This window comes from Bicyclus anynana, chromosome 8, assembly GCF_947172395.1.
Source record: "Bicyclus anynana chromosome 8, ilBicAnyn1.1, whole genome shotgun sequence".
NCBI lineage: Eukaryota > Metazoa > Arthropoda > Insecta > Lepidoptera > Nymphalidae > Bicyclus > Bicyclus anynana.
The window spans coordinates 507,685-529,565 of NC_069090.1; the positions used below are offsets into that span (position 1 = coordinate 507,685).

Consider the following 21,881-nt stretch of genomic DNA (forward strand, 5'->3'; position numbering starts at 1 on the left):
ATCAGTTCAGTAGGTAATTTCTACGAAATAGATCTCGCTTGTAGATTTGACAACTTCCAACCTCAAACAAATCGTATTCCGTAAGGGTTAATAAATACTTACAATCATATCTCAAAGTAAGGAACATAAAGTTACTCAGGAGTAGGAAGTTTGAGACTTCAAAGAGTCGTGGTAGCCGTGGTAGCCCAGTGGATATGACCTCTGCATCCGTTACCGGAGGGCGTGGGTTCGAATCCGGTCCAGGGAATCCACATCCAACTTTTCAGTTGTGTGATTTAAAAAAATTAAACGGTGAAGGAAGACATCGTTAGGAAACCTGCACACCAGGAAATTTTCTTAATTCTCTGCGTGTGTTAAGTCTACCAATCCGCATTGTGCCAGCGTGGTGGACTAGGTATTGGCCTAACCCCTCTCATTCTGAGAGGGACTCGAACTCAGCAGTGAGGCGAATATGGGTTGCTAACGATGATGATGTTTATATACGTACCTACGCTGAGAGAGCGGTAGGTGAAGGCCATGCAAAGGACCGAAGAGTAGGTATATCCAGCGACTTAATGATAGGTAGGTAGGTGCATATTATGGACTATAAGGAGGCGCATGTGATCTTGATAGATATTTGGACATTGCAGAAATGCCGAATACAGGTACGAGGACAACGTATGTGGAAAATGTACGAAAACGCCAGGGATATCAGTCCGTCTACAGGATTAGAGCACAAAGGCAATAGAATTCAGTGTAAATTGAGAGATGTGGTCTTCACCAAAGCTGTATATCGCCGCACTGAAAGACTTTTTTAAACTTCTGGACTAAAACATCAATATTGATGTTCGTGGTTCAATTTATTTGGCTTTTGTACTTACTAGCGGACGCCCGCAACTTCATCCGCGTGAAATTAAATTATTCACAAATCCCACGGGAAAATAGCTCAAAAACTTCTATCTTCTAGTGAAAGATCAAGCCGTCAAAAATCGGTCAAGCCGTTCATACGTTCGTTCGGACAAACAGACAAAAATTAAAAAAAGTGTGATTTAATATCGTATAAATAACTCGCACTTAAGATAACCGTCATTTTGAAACCACAGACAGACAATAAATTACATTTCAGTATCACAAATCACAATAAAACAATTCATGATCTCTCAAAACAAATATTTATTTACACAACATAATAATACAAATGTAATATGAAATATCATTATTATCATAATAACTTACATCTAATTTGTATCTTGTGATTCTTCATTTACTTTAATTATTTATTCATTTATTTATTGCTTATAAAATCAATTCCATTGCTAAAATGTTAAATGGCAAATTCCTACATTCTAAACAGTATAATGGTCAAATAACTTGTGGCCACACCTATGTTTTATAAAAGCCGAGTTTTTCAACCCATGCTCTTACTATAGGAAAGTACAAGAGTACTTTTCATCCCGGAAAAGTCCAAGGATCCCGCAGGATTTGCGAAAAACTGAAGTGTCCGCTAGTTTTTATTAAACTTTATGTTTGGACAAATGAAATGCAAACTCAAACCCTCAATAGCTCAACGGTAAGGGGCCGGACCATAGGCGTATATAGCTGGGGGGCCGGGTGGGCCGTGCCCACCCTGGAATGGACCTGTGCCCACCCTAGGATTCTGAACTACCGATATGATAAAATTCCATTATGATAAATAGACTGGATATAGGGGGCCAGGTCCACCTTAAGAAAAAATCCTAGATACGCCAATGGGCCGGACACGCCAAGGTCATGGGTTCGGACCCTGCTAGCTAGATTATTGTCTTACCTACCCCTAACACAGGTTTTCAGACTACTCGTAACGGGAATATTATTAATTTTGGAAAAAAAATGGCAAATATTCTTTAAAAAAAATATTAAGGTTTGGTTTGGACTTTAGATATATTTTGCTCCATACTTGCCCAGCCACCTACTCACGATAGAAGCACGGGACTAACATATTTTCAGCTTTTATAATTTGTCAAAGGTCAGGCCCCACAGGCTCTCAGTCTATAATATCATACATTAAAATAACATTATTTCAGTGTGGAAATAATTGACAAATCACATTACTAGAATATTATTGTTCAAATAATGTTACATACACTGGAAGCTCTTTAACAAATAAACTAGTACTTTTTTGGAGTTTACTACTTTTAAGAATCAATATTTCATATACAGGATGCTCGGGAATATTTCCCATAACTCTGGGGTTATATTCTTTACCGAAAAGTAACTAAAAATGTACAAGGAACATGTATAAATTAATATTTTCGGGGTAAATAATAATAATATTCTTTTGTAAATAGATCTTAAAATCTGTCCTATATACGCATCCTTATGATTATGACGTAGCCAAGTTTGACACATATTAAAATGCAAGAATAGATAGGCGTGTGTTACATGGATGGATAGTAGGAATTATTTGAATTACTTTATATGAAAACCTAAAAAGTTAAATTTTTAGTTCAAAAATATTAGCTATGCAGTTTGGCTCCCTATAACTGGACTCGTCAACACCTTGAAGTTATGGGAAATACTAGCCAGCATGCTGTATAGCCCTGGTATGAAAAATATAGGGGCAGTAAAATTCGATGAACGAATGACAGTGTTACGTTTTTGTGCGCAACCTATTCTGCGCACCTTTCATCGTGCGCTGTTGACGGGCGCGCACGCAGCTGCTCCTCAGATGCGCACCTTTCACTTTTCTGGCGTTGTGATTGCGACGTTCATAGTGTATGCTGCGGGGCACACTATACACTTATTTAGACAGTCGATCTGAAAGAGTTAACTCCATTTATGCATCGGAGCTGACACAACTTTTTTTATTTTCTCCCTTTTCACTCAAATATGTTCTTGTCAACGCGTCACGCTTTTTTTCTGGGATAATGTTAATAGTTATAGTTGGCTTCCGATAAGTCGCTACAACCCAATTAAAAATTTATAACTTCTTAGAACATTGTGCGTTAAGATTTACAATGCAAAATTTTAGGTATCAGCGGGAGCAGTCATTTCACACGTGTTCACTTTAGTCTACCTGCGTGCAGCATAAAGTCTGAATCAGACATTACCTACTGTTTAGATTGAGACTACCAATAATCCTAGAAACAATTCAATCCAATAATAAAATCAAAAATAAACATTTACTGTGCCTAAATATTAACATTTCTTAGTAGATAATGTAATAATTAATATTAATGTAATATTAATGTACGAGTTTCAAAATAATCCAGCAGAATGTGCACATTCCATGTACATAAATGGAATTTATCATTATTAAGAACATTGTAGTTCATGAAAATTTTACAATCTAAATAAGCTAATTTAGAACCCAATGTATTTTTACAAATTTTGCAAAAGCTTTTCATAATTTTACATAATCATAAAACATATAAAAATAAATACTAACTCATTCTGCCATATCATTTGTATATTCAAACTTTTCCTTCATTTCTTCCATGTCGTATGGTTCCTTCCATCCTATTTTTTCTTTGATCTCCTCTATACTTGATCCCAATAGTTTTGGGTCAATATTGTCACTGATCAATTTCGGTAGAGGCACTTTTAATGACTCAATTTTGTCCTCACTCACAATCGTTATATCCTGTTTTATATCACTGTGATACCGTTTCAAATGATAGTCCAGTAAACATTTACGTACGGACCTGTACGGACAGTGTGCACATTTGAACGGCTTGTGCCCGGTGTGGACTGTTTCGTGACACAGTAGACTCTCCTTCCTAGCTGCTCGGTAATCACAGTAGCTGCACTTCAACCCATTGCCCAAATGCATAGTTGTAAAATGTTTCTGCAACTCGTATTTGTGTCTGCACGAGTATGGGCATATGGTACATTTGTACGCGTAGTGGCACTTCTGATGCATCACAAACTGACATTTGTATTTTGATGTGAAGTTACAGACACCACAGAACAGTAATATGTCAGATAGACTTCGTTTATTGTGTAAAGCTATCTGATCTTTTGTTTTTGTAGAAAAGTCACAGTTGACACATTTGTAAGGACGGTTTTGACTGCCTGTATGTTGCCTCTGGAAGTGACGTTGCACGGCAGCTTTAAACTTGGATGTATATTTACACATATGGCATAGGAATGGCTTCTCTTTGTCATCCGATTCTAGAACTTGAATGCTGTTCCAATCTAAGCAGTTAGGGTCCAATGTGTACTGATTTGCCTCCCGTTTCTGTGGCTCAAGCATTTCTTTAGTTATATGGTCAGATTTTTCTTGCACGTCTATCTGCGACTGATCATCTGGTTTACTGTTCAAATAGCCATTACCGTAGATCTGACTGTAATGGGTCACTCTATGTTTTTTACTCTCGCACATGTAAATGGTTTCAAAATCACAATGCATGCATTTAATAGGGTGATCCTGCTTGCTCCTCTGTTTATGCACATTCAGCCTCCAACGCACTAGGGTTGAAAAGTCACACATGTCACATTTGTTGGCCTTTTCAGTGACCTCATTGTGTATTTTTGAGAGATGTCTCATGATGTGGCCTTCAAATTTGGTGACAAAGGGGCATTTGTCACATTTATAGAACACACCTTCGTTGTGAACTTTGTTGTGTTTGAGAAAGTTGTGTCTGTATGCTGTGGCATAGTCACAATATTTGCATTTGAACTGCTTTTCTAGCTTATGCTTTCGTTTGTGAGCATTCAAATTCCATTTGAAGTATGAGGTGTATTCACATTCACTGCACTTGTGTAGAGGCATGGTCTTTTTCTCTTCATCTGTGAGTGTCCTCGGTTCTCGTGCTGTGTGTTTGATGGTTATGTGTCTCTGCAGAGCAGTGGAGTACTTGGTAGTGTAAGGGCACTGGTCGCAGGAGTATGGTTTGGAGTCGCTGTGGCCGGCCACGTGTGCCTCTAAACAGTTCTTGTATGACGTTGTGTAGTCACACTGAGGGCAGTTCAGTATTTTGTCTGACCTTTTCCTCTTGTTCTTTTTCTTGTTTTTGTTTTTTGATCTGTAAAAACAAGAAATGTTTGTTCAATGTGGATTCTCATTAACAGGATTCCACAGAATTTCAATTACTTAATGTTGTAACACTCATAGTACAAAGTATTGTCTTCATGACTAGATTCTCTTATGATATACTTATATTTTTTTAAACCTTAAAAGCTGGGTTAGCCCAACTATAATTAAGAATGAAGATTGTAATTAATCCTTAAAATACATGTGAAGTAATATGCAAGATAAGCATTTTGGCTTGAAAACAATGAAAAAGGTACATACTTTTTAACACTCTTGGCTAATTCAGAGGCTTCATCCTCCTCCACCTCCACTTTGACCCACACGCTGGCAAACATACTCATCATGTCTGCATCTTGCTCCTCTGACTGAACTATGTTGCTATCATCCTCATCTGATGACTCCACATCCAGGTTATCTGCTTTAACCTCTTCTTCAGCCATCTTTATTGTTCTACAAAAGAAATGGTTTTTTACAAACACACAAAAATGTAACCAATCTTCTTTACATATGCCAGCAATTATTGTCAGGGAAGTAATATACATTGCTGGAGAGCTCTTAACCAAATCATACAAATTTAGACATTTATTAAATTTAAAATAACCCAGTGACTACCATTGTAATAGTAGTGGATGAGGTTGTTGTAAGAACAAGACACTGGATAAGTAAATATATATATCCATATAGTATATGTAGATAATTTATAGTTGTGGTGTTCTTAACAAACCTGACAATAATCTTAGATCTCAGGACAAGAAAAAAAAACGAAGAAAATATTCGAATAAACAAGTGTGTATACTTACTTGTATAATAATTGAGTAGGGTTAGCGAGAAATAAGATAGCTTGGTAAATACAAAAAGCCAAGAAAATTCATAATTCAAGGATAGCACACGGCACGTCACAATTTTTTTAGCCGCATAAAAATGCCTCTCTCCGAGACTATTTTTGGAAATGAAACACCAATTAGAAAAAGGTTTTCGTTAAGGTATCAGCACATCTGAAAGTTATAAAGTTGGTGGTACATCTTAGTTTGTATCTAATTTCGTACTTACTGTTGTATTTACAAAACAAAGCCAAATAAAAATAGCATTTTTTACCAGTTCAATGTTGGAAAAAAATCAATTATGGTTTACTACGTTCAAAAAGTTGAAAGAAAAATGACAACTAAAACAAAACAAAAAAAATATAAAACCATTTAATTCAAGATTTTATTAATTACAATCAAATAAGTTAGTCTTTATTATAATGAAAAAAAAATTAAATATAATTAAATTAAATTGTTATAGTCGTTTTAAAGTTTTTATAACTACAGTTAGCTAATTTCTGAACATGAGTCTTGAAGTTTTCTATGCCGTTGGGATACACGTACCATGCTACCATGATACATAGTATCATAATAATCTGTGCGTACGCGGTACGCCCAACACAATATTTTTAACCACCTTCAAAAAAGGAAGAGGTATTCGGCTGTATGTATGTTTTTTTTTTACGTCTGTGTCTAAAATTTTAGTCTAAAATGTTATTGTACTTTGATTATTTCCAAGACTCAGATCAATTAAAGAAGGACCTCTGCCTTACTAGACGTTACCCCTCGGTCATAAATCAAGAATCAACAATCTAACGCGTTTTTAAAAACTATTGATATAGTTTCGATGTTTCATTAAAGTAATCGTTTTCGTCGGGTAAAGAGCTCCCTAAAACGAGGGCTCCATGGCGCAGTGGTATGCGCGGTGGATATACAAGACGGAGGTCCTAGGTTCGATCCCCGGCTGGGCAGATTGAGATTTTCTTAATTTGTCCAGGTCTGGCTGGTGGGAGGCTTCGGCCGTGGCTAGTTACCACCCTACCGGCTAAGACGTACCGCCAAGCGATTTAGCGTTCCGGTACGATGCCGTGTAGAAACCGAAAGGGGTGTGGATTTTCATTCTCCTCCTAACAAGTTAGCCCGCTTCCATCTTAGACTGCATCATCACTTACCATCAGGTGAGATTGTAGTCAAGGGCTAACTTGTAAAGAATAAAAAAATAAAAAAAAAAAACTGCCAGTTTTTATTTAATTTAGCCGGAATAACATAAAGAACGGTCAACAAGTTCTAGTTTACTAAAGGATACGTTTAATTTGTAAATATTTTAAGCGATGTGATTATTGTTGTGTAAAAATTACGTTTGTGTTGTGTATATTGCGAATAATGTTTAATGAATAATGTATAGTGTAACTGTAAGGACACAGAAAATATATTGGTGCTAAATATTTTTGATAATTGTGAGTTTACCCCCTAAAAAATGATAGACAATTTTGTTGCAGATGCAGAATTTGGTTGTGATGCATCTCCTTAACCAAATTCCAAGTCCTAAAATGTTCCAAATGTTATGTTCCAAAGGCAAACAAAAAGTTTAACTGTGAAAAATTGAGTACGTCAAAAACAGCTGTGCATGTGAATGACAATGACAATTCACAATTGACATGACAAATGACAATTGAAATCTGAAAATCAAAATTACAAAAATTTATAAATATTTATTTTAATTTTTCGTACAAATTAAAATTAAATTTATAAAATGTACACAGAGGTGGACGTATTTGTCAGTAATTTTACTTTGATCGATCCCGAAATATATCAATTATGGATTGAGGGATGCTCGTGTAAGTCAACTTAATGATTTAATTTAGTATGATACGTATGATTTCAGCAGGGCTTTAAGCAGAAGATTTAGTTTCTATTCTATTTAGACTAACAAACCTGGAATTGGGATGCATATGCAGAAATGCAATGCATCTAATGCACAGGTATCTTTCGGTGATGTAAAAAATTATTATGTACTTACCTACTTATAAAGATTTTTTTTTCCCTTGGTAGTTATTTAATTGGCCCATATCTATGTTAAATATTTATATTACTACTATAATTATATACTTACATATCTTTTAATATTAACTACTGACTGTGGTTAACCTATTCTGTAGATGAGGCATATAAATCATCAGGCTTTAAAATATTGGATCTTTCCAAACAATCCCTGAATTCTAAGACCAAGTCACAATGTATTGTAATGTATCTAAGCTCCAACATCTCTTTACTGAGATTTGAAAATAAGAAAGGAGTGTCAGCCTGTGTCCAAGATTGTATCTAGAATAGGCTTTGTTTCGACCAACAACATTAACTGGGTTGTAGAGAGCTGCTGGATGCTGAAAACTTGAGACTGTGGTGTTTGAAAGTCCTAACGCCTATATCCAGCAGTTGATGTCCATCAGCTAATAGTGATGATGATGATGCTCAAATTGTACAAAATTGCAAATACTTCTTTATAGAAGAACTTGTATTGACTAAGTCCTCAAGGTAGGCAGTGCATTTTGTGTCTATGAAGTGCATGCGACTGCCTGCCTATAGCTTAATTTATTTTAAACTATCTACTATAATATGTATTTTAATATATGGACTCATATTGCTGACCCCTTCAATTAAACTGAACAAAATATTTCTGACTATTATTAGTATAGCATATAGGGTTTGAACCCATGACCTCTCAGTGTAAGTCTGGCACCTTTACCAAAAAAAGCCTCAATAGACAAGAGAATGACACTGAGAGGTGGTGGTTCATCCCTGCCCCATTGGACTATTGTTGTACCTTATCCTAATATAGTAATTCCCAACTAGTTGAAGAGGAATGGGGATATTTGTCATATTAAAAAAATATATGGCAAATATTCTTTTTAAAATTATAGTAGAAGATGATGATGCCCTATACATTTGACGGCCGCCATTGCGAAATGGTGTGTGCGCTGGATTTACAAAACGGGAGCCGTGGGTTGGATTCCTGGCTGGGCTGAATGAAATTTTCTTAATTGGTTCATGTCTGGCTGGTGGCAGGCTTAGGCTGTGGCTAGTTACCAGCCTACCAGCAAAGAAACTGCCAATTGTAGTCAAGGGCTTACTAGTAAAGAATAAAAAAAAAAATATTTTGAAATTTCAACCTTCCAGCTAGTGAGGCAGTGACAACCTTGCATCAAAGAAACATCACCAAGCAGACAGGTGCTACAGTGGAGCTCATTGCTAGCGATGTGTTGGATCATTACAGGTACTAATTTATTTGAACAGTTTTAGTTAAATATTTATGTTTATTTTGCTAAAAGTGGTTTGTAAAGTAAAGCTTTCTGTTATGCATTTAGTTTAGTTTAGTAATTATGAATAACTGGCCAGTGTGAGTCAGACTCACACACAAAAGGTACTATTATGCATAACAACTCCAAAAAAATCACATTCAGCTCTTAGTAACATCACAAAATCGTGATCTTTTTGTAACATTACATCTAGAAAAGTAGAAGTACTCTTTTTTAGAATTTAAACTATCGTGAGTGTTATTCACATTAATTGATTATGAAACACGGCTAAAACTCACGTGATATTAGGTCGGAGTATGCCCGACTAGTTTCGAACCCATACGGGGCCCTTAGTCATGAGCTTGTTTTTGCATCGCGGCACGATCCAAACTGCGAAGCGGTTGCGCGACGCGCTGCTGCACGCACGCGCGCGTAGATGGGTTAAGTGGTGGGGAGTGAAGGTTCCATTACACTCTCCGACGGTTCATTAATGTCATCTTCATTAGACTCGTCTTCTTGTAAGCAAAGTTTGCTTACAAGAAGAAGCGCGCGCAATGCGTGCAGCTTTCACCAGACTACCCAAGTCCAGTGCTTAAATAATAAATAAATAAATAGCCTTTTATTTCAAACAACGCTGTAGTTACATAAGCTTTGATCTGTTCACAAATGACACTGTATGTCCCGCTGTTCGTAGTGCCTCCTGACTTAGGCTTCCTCCAACAGCTTCCAGGGCACCCTGTCGGCCAGTCCAGTGCTTAAAGAATTTTAACTTCAGGGCAATAGTTTTGTAAGCTTTTATTATGCAACAACGTAATGATTGATTATTGAACTGATTTCAGGACGTTTGCGCTGTTGGAGAGGCTGTTCACAGTACCATCAAAACTGTCAGAGCAAATGATCTTCCAAATAGATGAGCCTACCAAGCACATGCTGATTGAAAAGTATGTTACTTCAAAATAACCAAGTTTGAGAAATGTTTTAAGACTCTTGAAGGTCATATTTATCTGTGTATGAAACTTAATCAAAATTTTGATGAATATACCTTCGTAATATATATTCTATTCTATAATACCTACTTTGATATTGATGTAGGTTTTTCATGTAGCTGTAGTTTGAGTAGTTTCGAAAATTAACATAATCACAATTATGTTGTAGTGTTTAGTTATTAAAAATACCTTATATTTCTGTCTTGTTTAAAAAAAAAAATTTAAATACTTATGTCTGCATGTTTGGAAAACACATAATGTAATTTGTAAATTATTTGATGATCATATTTCAAAATAACCAACGAATTAACGAAAAATAAAATAGTATATTTAATTTAGGTAAATATATTGCAATGATTTTTCAGATATTATGACTTGGATGATGCTGTGATAAGAGAGCTTCTGGGTCGAAAATTGTCGTCACGGCATAGGAAAGATCTGGATGAGGTATGTTAGATATTATATTGAAAGGCTAGAGACAATATAGAAATAGTAGAGACATGCTCCTATTGGTAGAATTATTAGAAGCAAAGTTGGATAGAGATAGACCAAGTATTAAATAAAACCTTTTTTTAAATAAGTTCTATAGAATGTACCTTAAACCTTAAAAAATAAGTAAAGTATGTCAACATAAATAAATATGTACTCATTATTTTACAATCCTGTGTAACAAGTTTTACGCAAGTCAATTAATTAAAACGACCAAAATAAAAGTAACTAGTTGACGCCCTGCGGTTTCACCCGCGTAGTTCTAGTTCCCGTATCTATACGGGGATAAAATATAGGCCATTTCAGCACCTTGCTGCATTTTTTAAATATTTAAAAAAAATATTTTAAAGAGAGGAAAATATTTTAAAATATGTTTTATATTTAGATGGTTGAGGGTCTGAAACCTTTACTCCTATCTTCCAAAGCCACCGCACCCATCTCTATTGGTACTTAATAATGATAGGAGCATAAAACTTTCACCTTTCCTAAAAAAACCTACGAATATCTGGTTATCGCATGCTCTCTGTACATCACCATACTTTGTGCGAAATTTTTAGTTTACGCTCGGGATCATAGATGGCGATACTGTACACATACCCCGCGCTATCATCTTGTGTTTCTCAATACTATAAGGTCGTCGTTATATCGGTTTGAGTTAACTTTGCGCAGAGGCAATATCGTAACCAATGAGGTTAATCCGAGGTGCGATTATTGCTAGTTGAAAACTTTACCAATACCCCGCCTTGTGGTCGTGAAATACCGACCGCTATGGCAATTTTTGAACGGCCGTAAAGGCCTAAGTAAAACTTAATATAAATTAGAGGTGAGTCGTCAGTCGTACTCGCTAAATAAAACGCGTACTGATTATAAATCAAATATTAATAGCCATTAGCCAATATAAATAAGCCATATCTTGTATTTTTATTTTGTAATTATGATTATGACCAATATTGCTGCTCCCCAGTGTTGCCAATTTAGCCAATAGCCATATCTTGTATTTTGTAATTATGACCAATATTGCTGCTATCCATCCAGTGTTGCCAACCTCAAAAAGCTAATAAACACTAATTCCCCAATAAAAAAAGCAGTAGAAAACACTAGGTAAAGTATATAAAGGCAGATTTCATAATTTTGCTCATTTATTTTAAACAATAAACCTTTGACACCTATATATAATATGTATGTAAAAAGAAAACCTCTTTAATATTATTTCTTTTTGGTAATTTACTTTTTTTTTCATGACATTGTCACATTTTAAATATTCGATACATTATTATTGACTTAACAGCAAAACATTAAAATTTTTATTAAAATATAAAGTAGATGTAAATAATAGCTTTGAATGTTGTTTGTATATTTTATTTATAGAAACACAAACAAGCTTTTATTACTACTATCACATTCATGTGAAATAATTATCATTATAAAACAACATTTATGCAACTATTTTACGAAAAATGGAGAAACTGAGGTTTGATTTTGAAGTAAAACCAACAAGTGATGGAAAATCAAACGCAATATGTGTAACTTCGATTGCCACACCTGATGGTAAGACTTTTAGTATACCAGAGGAATATCAGCCGGTAAATCTCCACCAAACAATTTATAATACTCCAAACTTTATTAAGGTAAAAAAATCCTTGAATGAAAAAAAGATACCAAACGAGAAAAGTCTGGATAACCTTAACTAAGGAAATAAAAGATATTTATTTGGATGCGGAGCAAAATGTACAATTTTATGATTTTTATCTCGAAGAAATGCTAAACTATTCCGAAATTATACCTAGTGGTTCACATGGAGTACTAGAAAAATTGTTAGAAAAAATGCTTGAAAAAAGACAAAACAAACCTGAAAATCAAAATTTAGGGAATATTGCAAAAGATTTCATGATTGAAAAATTCAATGGTAGAAACTCAAATGCTTATCAATGGCTAAAGGATTTTAATAAAGAATGTGAACGTTTTGACATAAAGGAAGATATAAAGAAAATTAAAGTTTTAAAAAATTTTATGGAGCAATCTAGTGTCGATTGGTATAGTTGTATGATAATGAAACATACAATAGAATCAGAATGGGACAAATGGGAAAAAAGTTTTTGTGAAACATTTGCAAACAAAGGATGGTTACCCATTAGATATGCTCTGTCCTTTAAATATCAAACAGGTTCATTACTTGAATATGGTTTAAAAAAAGAAAAACTTTTACTGGAAGTAAGGAAATCAATCGATACTGAAACACTTATTGACCTTATAGCGGTCGGATTACCGAATTATGTGGGGGATCAGATTGATCGAGCAGCTTTGAAAAGTACTGAGGATCTTTATTATGAAATTGGAAAATTAGAACACCTTGTAAGAAAGAATAAATATGATAATAAAAACAGTATTTGCTCTGACATTAAATTAAATAATAAGGAACAAACAAAACCATGCCCCATATGTGTGAAAGAAAGAAAGGGGAAACGTTACCATTTAATGGAAAATTGTTGGTTTAAGGATAAAGATAAAACAGGAGTTCTTAAAACTGTAAATAACTCTGAATTGGAAGTTGAACTGAATGAAGAGAGTCCAAAAAACTAGATGTGCCACCATTAATAAAAGTAAAGTTACTATTGAATGATACGTTAGATATTTCTGGAATTTATGATTCAGGTTCAAATGTATCATTGATTAATGCAAAATTGTTAAAAATACAGAAAAATGAAAATTCAAAGAATACCCAAATAGTAAGCTTGAAAACTATTAATGGTGAGAAGAAAACAAAAGGTATAATAAAACTTAAAATAAAAATATACAATATTGAAAGAGTTATGGATATCTTCATAATAGATAATGAAAATTTTAATTATGACTTTTTGATTGGACTAGATTGTATTAAAAACTTTAAGTTGATGCAAAATGAACAACTAAAAATCGTACAATTTAATGATCCAAAAGAAAATGAAACCATAAATAAATGTGAAGTGAATTTCAATGAACATATTGACACGGCAAATTTTGAAATATTGGTAAATCATCTTGATTTATCCCAACAATCAGAAATTGATAAGTTGGTAGAAAAATATAAACAAGTGTTTGCTAAGGATAAATATGATATCGGCACTGTACGGGATTATGAAGCACATATTGATTTAAGTGTAGATAAATATTGTTGCAAACGTCCTTACAGATGTACAGCTGAAGACAGAATAGAAATAGAAAGCCAGATATCAAAACTATTAAAAAATAATTTAATTGAGGAATCTTATAGCCCATTTGCTGCCCCAGTTACTTTAGCATATAAAAAAGAAGACGGTAAGAGAACAAGGCTATGTATAGATTTTAGAGAATTGAACAAAATTGTTATTCCCCAATCACAACCATTTCCGTTGATTGAAAATTTAATGATCAAAGCTGTGAATTGCGAATATTTTTCTACTTTTGACATAAATTCAGCCTTTTGGTCAATTCCTTTGAAAATAGAAGACAGGTACAAAACTGGCTTTGTTACACAAGAAGGACACTTTCAATGGACGTGTCTTCCGTTTGGATTAAAGACTGCGTCAGCCATTTTTCAAAGAATATTGGGAAATATTATAAGAAAATACGAACTTTCTGGTTTTGCAGTAAACTTTATAGATGACATTTTAATTTTTTCTAAAACTTTTGGAGAACATATATTACATATATCTAAGTTACTTGAGGCAATACTAAAGGAAGGCTTAAAACTGAAATTTTCAAAATGTACTTTTGCGGAAAAATACGCAAAATATTTGGGTCACATAATAGAAAATAATTCAGTAAGGCCTTTGAAAGATTATTTGTCTGCTGTAAAAAACTTTCCACTTCCAAAAACAAAAAAAAATATACGCCAATTCTTAGGAAAAGTTAATTTTCATCATAAATTCATACCACACAGTGCAATTATTTTAGATCCACTACACAATTTATTAAGAAAAGATGTGAAATTCATATGGACTGCAGAATGTCAAGAAGCATTTGATAAAATAAAAACATTATTATGTTCAAAACCAGTTCTAAATATATTTGACCCAGAACTACCAATATACATTTATACAGACGCTAGTATAAAGGGTGTAGGAGCGGTTTTGAAACAAAAAGATAAAAATGAGGATATAAGACTAGTTGCTTATTTCTCAAAAAAGTTAACTGAAACTCAAAAAAAGAAGAAAGCTATATATCTAGAGTGCCTAGCAATAAAAGAATCTATAAAATATTGGCAACACTGGCTTATGGGAAAAGAATTTATTGTATATTCAGATCATAAACCATTAGAAAACATGAACATTAAATCAAGGACTGATGAGGAACTAGGAGATTTGATGTATTATTTATCTCAATATAATTTCAAGATAAAATATAACCCAGGAAAATCCAACCAGGAAGCCGACTGCTTAAGCAGAAACCCAGTTTTAGAACCACACGAAAACAGAGATGATTGTTTAAAAGTTGTAAATTTAATAAGTCTACAAGATATAAAGAATGACCAATATAGAAATCAAGACCTACAAAAACAAAAACTTATTAAGAAAAATGGAATTTACTACAAAAAGAATAAAAGACGGGAAAAGATTATATTATCAGAAGAGATGAGCATAAATCTTATAAAAGATGTTCACGTTAGTTATTGTCACATTGGGAGGACCCAGATGATAAATAAATTAACACCATTTTATACAGCAAAAAATTTCATCAAAAACATTAAAGAAATGTGTGATGAATGTGAAACTTGTATTAAAAACAAATCAAGGAAGAAATCAAAATATGGTTTAATGTCTCATTTAGGTCCTGCAACACAACCTTTTCACATTGTATCAATTGATACCATTGGCGGTTTTGGAGGATCACGATCAACAAAAAAATACTTACATCTTTTAGTTGATCATTTCACAAGATATGCTTATATTTCTACATCAAAGACACAAAGCTCCACAGATTTTATTAAACTAATGAAAAATGTTACAGAAACTTACAAAGTAGATATGGTATTAACAGACCAGTACCCTGGTATCAATTCCAAGGAATTCAAAGAATTTCTGAACCAGGAAAATATAAAAATGATTTTCACTGCTGTGGATACACCTTTTTCAAATGGACTTAATGAAAGGCTAAATCAAACATTAGTCAATAAAATAAGGTGTAAGATTAATGAAAATCAGAATAAAACAGCATGGAGTACAATTGCGCAAAAATGTGTAGAAAAATATAATGAAACAGAACACACTGTTACGAAATTTGCTCCAAAATACCTTTTACAAGGAGAAAATGTGAATATTTTGCCAAATGAACTGAAATCAAGATACACTAAAGACGATCTAGAAAGAGTCAGAAAACTAGCTCTGGAAAACACACTAAAATCTCACAATTATAATAAAAAAATATTCGACCAGAATAGGCAAGAATATAGATTGAAAATAGGAGATAGAGTATATGTAGAAAACGGAAATCGTTTAAATAGAAAGAAAACCGATGAATTAAGAATTGGACCGTTCAAAATTGTACAAAGGATTTCCAATTCAATCTATGAAGTTGATACCGGCCACAAAAAAGCGGAATCAAACTTTTATCATATCACAAAACTGTATCCTGTTCTTAATGAGAGAACAATTATAAATTAGAGAACATTATTTAGATAAAGTTCTTTTTTAAGGGGGGGAGATGTAAAAAGAAAACCTCTTTAATATTATTTCTTTTTGGTAATTTACTTTTTTTTTCATGACATTGTCACATTTTAAATATTCGATACATTATTATTGACTTAACAGCAAAACATTAAAATTTTTATTAAAATATAAAGTAGATGTAAATAATAGCTTTGAATGTTGTTTGTATATTTTATTTATAGAAACACAAACAAGCTTTTATTACTACTATCACATTCATGTGAAATAATTATCATTATATGTATCTAAGCAATAAACAATTTTCTTAGTTGCTAGAACTCACATACATTGATATTTGAATTGATGATCACAATAACAAAAAAAAACACAAATCAAAATGAAATTATTTTCAGTTTTTGCCTCATCTTCAGAGTTCGTATTTACATTTTTTTTAATCAAACATATTTTTGTTGAATCCCGACAAGAGAAGATACTTCCATCTAGTGTCATTGCGTTTTATTACGTAGTGGTTATCAAGAAATGGTTGCATAGTATATAAAATATTGGTGGTGTTGAACGCTAGTTCAAAAACAGTAAAAAATAGGAATAAAACAGAAAACATGGACATTAAAGTGAAAACAGCAAATCTACTGTTAAAACAGTAGGGTTGGCAACACTGCTGCTCCCATTCAACTAGTCGGTATCGGTACTCGTAGTAGTAGTAGTGAGTGGTTACGACATAGCGGGCGGGGATCGAACCACGGCCTCTCGGCAATGAGTACCGCTATACTAATGTAAAAGTAACGCATGGTGGTACTAAGCTGACCATGACTGCTGATGATGCAGGTGGCGGAGCGGTCGGGCGCTCCGCTGCGCTGCTGCCGGCGCCAGTTCGACAACGTGCGGCGCATCTTCAAGGCGGTGGAGGAGATGCCCGGCAACGTGGTGGCCAACATCCGCGCCACCTTCCTCATCTCCGAGCCGCTGGCCAAGTAGGTATTGACTTTATACCTAATAGGATAGTTGACACTTCTTTTTAAATGGTCTTCAACACTCCCGATGGTGCGCGATGGCCGGGGGTAGCGTTGCCCCGCGCACACGACTTCGAACCTGCGCAGTCCTTTCCCCCCGTCGCCCCATATCATGGGAGTGTTATCGACGAACTTGCCAAGCTATAATATCAGCATTAATTACTAGATTTTCAGTGAAAAGACATTCTCTATAACAGAAGCTTAGCTTCCCAGATCACAATTAAAACCACGTCCTCCAATACGTTTTCCTTTGCAAAATCCATCCGGGCGCAGCACCAAATGTCTAAATTGAAAGCGGTCTAAGTGCAATTTAGTTGTCTGGATTATTAAGTATTACACAATATTTTAAGCAAATCGATTCGAGGACTGGCGGGGCATCGCTACCCCCCCCTCCCGCCGCGCGCGGTCCATTGGGAGTGTTACGAACGGATTTGCTAAGCCTTATATTTACTGTCATTTCGTACAGTATAATCAGTCAGCTACAATTAGCCGCTCCCGGCTCCGGTGTCGCAACATTTCGACACCAGACGACTGAACTGAAAGCCCTTACGTGTATTCCTATTGTGTGGCAGAAAGTACGGCGCGGTGGTGTTCATAGCGTGCATGCGGTTCGAGACGGCCAAGCGCAAGCTCCAGTACATGTCCTTCAACGACTTCTACCACTGCGCGCAAGTGAGTTGCACCCTTCATACACTGCCTACATCGCAGATCTGTTGCCTTGCCTAGTCTGTCACACTGCTCTTTGCGTTGCTTCTCGTGCTGCCGTGTTTTTCTCTCTCTGCCCACACGTTGCTCAACTTGTGTAATTAATCCCGACGCTCCGCACCTAACCCGACAAGACTGGGAGCGGTGGGCAGACGACGTCTTTGACACCTTTCCTAGTTACTTCCCATGCCACTGGTCGAGTGTGTGGCATATTTGATGAAGTTGTAGGTTGGGATTTATGTCCACAGATTCTTGTCACACTGAAAAATGATTTTTTTATTAAGTTTGAGTTGGAGAGTAAGCTGGTTAATGCGTTACGAACAGTGTAATTGGCCGAGACGAACAGACGTTGAGAGGGAGAACTAAAGAAGTTTTACTTTCGGTAGACTGCAGATAAATGTTCAGAGATTAAAGGTAGACTCATTCTCTTCCCTAAGGCCAAGAAGGTGCTGAAAGAAGAAGATTCTGACGATAAGCGTAATGTAGCAACGTTACTCTTCTTCTCGTTACGTCAACGAGAAGCTCCTCTCACAGCTTCGTAGTCTATTTATGTCGATAGAGCACCCTGCACCTAAATCTGTCGCTCGTATTATTACTGATGGAGAAAAAGATTTCAAACCTACCAAAATCTCAGAGGGGCACGCTCAATCGCTAAACTTGTTAGCATCCGAGACAAGAAGCTGGATGCGGCAGAGAACCCTGTTAATGTTATTAAAACACCATCAGCCAAGGAATTTAAAGCAAAGAAGTGAATTGACCTACAATCTTTACTTTTCTTTTCCTGTGGTCTAAAGCACGTCGGTTTTTTCTAACCTCCGTTTTGGTTTGATGACATTTGGCAGGCGATAATGGGCAGCTGGACGTACAGCTGCACCGGGCCCGAGTACTACGACACGGAGATGGACCGCGAGTTCCTGCTGGAGCTGCGCGAGCTGAGGATCCTGCTGGACAAGGAGAAAGAGCACAAACAGTGAGTTCCGCAGTCCCGCTAGAGACTTAGAACAGAGTCGGCAATCATTTATTTGGATGTTTCTGGCAAATAAATGATTCCGATTCTGATTATGATTCAAAGTTGTTAGAAGACAATTACAGGCACGCAACCCTTGAGAACTAAGTGTGATGATGTTTGTTCCAGTTTGATATGTATGCGTCTAAAGCCAAAGCTGCTGGAGAAATCGTACCAAGAATTGGAATTGAACTTCAGGTGAGTTGTACCAACTGCGCTTTAGTGAGGTAGTCATTATATTTTCCTCGATTTTAAATTTTTTCTTTTCTATGCAATTTTTGTTTAATTTTAATGACCAACACTTTTTACTGTATTTTCTTGTCCGTGTTCGTGTTAATGTCTTAATTATGACTTCGTCTTCATTTTGGAAGTGTAAAAATACAAGCCGCAACACGAATAAAGAGAAAGATGTTACGAGTGATGACGTACTTTGAGTACGTCATGACAATTCGAAACCAATGACAATTCCGCGACGCTTCGGGGTCATTGACCTCTTATAATAAAAGGAAGCGCAATCATGTAGAAAAATTTCACTTAAAAACTGGCCAATTTTGCTTTGACGCTTTGTAATTATTGATAAACAAAATTATACCTAAATATAAAAAAATATATAAATATAGTCCAAAATTCAATAAAATCCCAAATTCAACCTTATGGATTGAGTTTAAGGTTGAATTTGCAAATGCGACTACTTGAATTGAGTACCAAGAAGTTGTGTTCGGCACTCATTGAGTGGGGACGTTTTTTGGTCGCTGATCGTGCATCCACTTTTAATAGGAGATCGATGTTCGGGGCCCATCTAACGATCTACGATCGATGGCTAAAACCATATACATACATGAGATTTAGCAGACACTTATACCGAAACTTCATTATTGTTAACTTACATGACGTAAGTCAATGGCGCTTATTCGTGCATGTAGAAATCAAACAAAAAGGAATCCTACTTTTATTGTCATAAAGCTTACATTAGAATGTGCACGTTCAGGTTGTACTCGCGCGCGCTGGTCGGGCTGGCGTGCAACCTGCACCGCGGGAGAGAGCTGCGCTCGCTGTTCGTCGATTTACTCGAGAAGTGAGCTATTTGTATATATGTTTATTTCATTTATAATTTTTTCCACTCCCATTTCGTAATCGATATAAAACTTCAAACCTTATCACATCCGTGCCCACCCTAGAATGGACCTGTGCCCACCCTAGGATTATAGAAAAAATATAGGTGGCTGTATTACGTTTATACATCAAGCAAAAGAGGCTTACTTATAGCTAGGCAAATTCGTTCTTAACACTCCCGATGATCTGCGATAGCGATGAATGGAAAACCCACGACTGATGCACCTCACTTCCCCGTACGCACGATTTCACACCGCATTATTTCCCCGCGTATCACGGGAGTGTTATCAGAGAACTTGCCAAGATATAGACAATGTAAATGAAAAAGTCATTATAACTTTATATAGACAACATATAGAATTAGATTGTTACTAAGACCGCCTATTGGGCAATTTTTTTTCATTAATCTATTGTAATGGTCCAGGTGTGTGGAGCCCCTGCGGCTGGGCAGCTGGCCCAAGACGGATCTGGCGCAGTTCCTGTGCGCGTACGAGCAGTGCGCGCTGCAGATGGACGTGCTCAGGTCAGTTCTCCCCAGCAACTTTACATGGGCATTTTCAAGTCAACAGTAATCTTCTAGGCAAGCGCGTTGAGCTGCATCATTTTCATTGCTTACTTAAGACATGATTGCAGCCAAGCGTTCGCTTATACAATATAAAAAAGATTGAAGTAAACTTTAGCTCTCCCTCACAACATCCGTTCGCCTCGCCCGATTACACTTTTCGTAATATATATATTTTTTACTTTTTACAAGTTAGCTATAATCTCACGTGATGGTAAGTGATGATGCAATCTAAGATGGAAGCAGGCTATTTTTTTAGGAGTAGGATGAAAATTCACACTCCTTTCGGTTTCTACACGCCATCGTACGGGAACGCTAAATCGCTTGGCGGTACGTCTTTGCCGGTAGGGTGGTAACTACCACGGCCGAAGCCTCCCACCAGCCAGACCTGGACCAATTAAGAAAACCTCAATTGGCTCAGCCGGGGATCGAACCCAGGACCTCCGAAGAAATATACGGTATGCACCAGCTTACTAACCAAGTCAAGCCATATGTACTAACGTGTGCATTTTTCAACTTCGCCTGCGTGGAAAACCATGACCTTTCGATTTTTAACAAGTATTTTAATTTCTTTATCATTTGAAATGTCTAAGGTGTATTTGAAAACTTTTGGAGCCTAGGACCTCGTGCTCCGAAGGCATACAAGTGAACCACTGGACCAACGAGCAGTTTATTTTCTATATCATTTGATATGTATGTTTCCAGGGAGGCGGACTTGAAGAACGTGTGGGAGCGATACATGCGCGTCGTGAGTCGCTGCTTGCTCACCATGTACCACATATAGCTGACGGCGTAACACTAGCTGTGCCCGCGGCTTCACGCGCGTAGAGCCGGCACTGCTGGAGTATCGGGATAAAAGTAGCCTATGTGCTATTCTAGATTTTACTCTATAAGTGTGCCAAATTTCATACAAAACCGTTGTCGTTTTGGAGTTAAATAATTTGTAAAAGATCGTAATATTTGTATTAATTATCATTAGTCAAGAACATTTGTTCATAAAGTGTCCTGATATTTTACAATTATAACAAGTTGAAAACTTAAAATTAAAGTTAGCTAAGTGTACCTAAGTATGCCTTGTCTATTATAAATTAAATGATTCTCTTCTGTACTTACCTATATGTATATATATTAAACAGGTTTTTTTACAATACAGTTTTTTATTAATTTTCTTTAATTCATTATTTTATGACCATTATCTATATTCCCTCTATATATACTTATACAGAGTATTGCGGAATATTTTCAATAACTTCTATGTTGACAAGTCCACGTATAGGAGCCGAACTGCATAACTATT

The 21,881-nt window shown here is 35.7% G+C and overlaps 2 protein-coding genes and 1 non-coding gene across 5 annotated transcripts; 2 read left to right on the forward strand and 1 right to left on the reverse strand.

Moving 5' to 3' along the window:
- Positions 1–1,134: 1,134 nt before the first annotated feature.
- Positions 1,135–6,165, reverse strand: LOC112049637 (zinc finger protein 808). Of its 3 annotated transcripts, none has more exons than XM_052883026.1 (4): positions 6,089–6,142; positions 5,794–5,988; positions 5,255–5,443; positions 1,135–4,985 (listed from the first exon to the last, which is right to left on the reverse strand). In XM_052883026.1, the coding sequence occupies exons 3-4, from the start codon at positions 5,431–5,433 to the stop codon at positions 3,407–3,409; spliced, it is 1,758 nt and encodes a 585-aa protein (XP_052738986.1). In that variant the 5' UTR covers positions 5,434–5,443; positions 5,794–5,988; positions 6,089–6,142; the 3' UTR covers positions 1,135–3,406. The 3 variants fall into 3 exon arrangements, with proteins under 3 accessions (XP_052738986.1, XP_023943374.2, XP_052738987.1); XM_024087606.2 differs by having other exon boundaries at positions 1,135–2,775; positions 3,407–4,985; positions 5,794–6,108; XM_052883027.1 differs by lacking the exon at positions 5,794–5,988 and having other exon boundaries at positions 6,044–6,165.
- Positions 6,166–7,439: 1,274 nt separating this feature from the next.
- LOC112049639 (acidic fibroblast growth factor intracellular-binding protein) lies at positions 7,440–21,732 on the forward strand. The gene is made up of 11 exons (XM_024087611.2): positions 7,440–7,634; positions 8,971–9,067; positions 9,929–10,030; positions 10,441–10,522; positions 17,014–17,159; positions 17,771–17,870; positions 18,746–18,873; positions 19,039–19,107; positions 19,898–19,984; positions 20,447–20,545; positions 21,290–21,732. Exons 1-11 carry the CDS (start codon positions 7,550–7,552, stop codon positions 21,366–21,368), a joined length of 1,074 nt encoding a protein of 357 aa, XP_023943379.1. The 5' UTR covers positions 7,440–7,549; the 3' UTR covers positions 21,369–21,732.
- LOC112049655 (U4 spliceosomal RNA) lies at positions 11,222–11,360 on the forward strand. The gene has a single exon (XR_002887103.1). It is a non-coding gene; the product is annotated as a U4 spliceosomal RNA (small nuclear RNA).
- Positions 21,733–21,881: the final 149 nt, after the last annotated feature.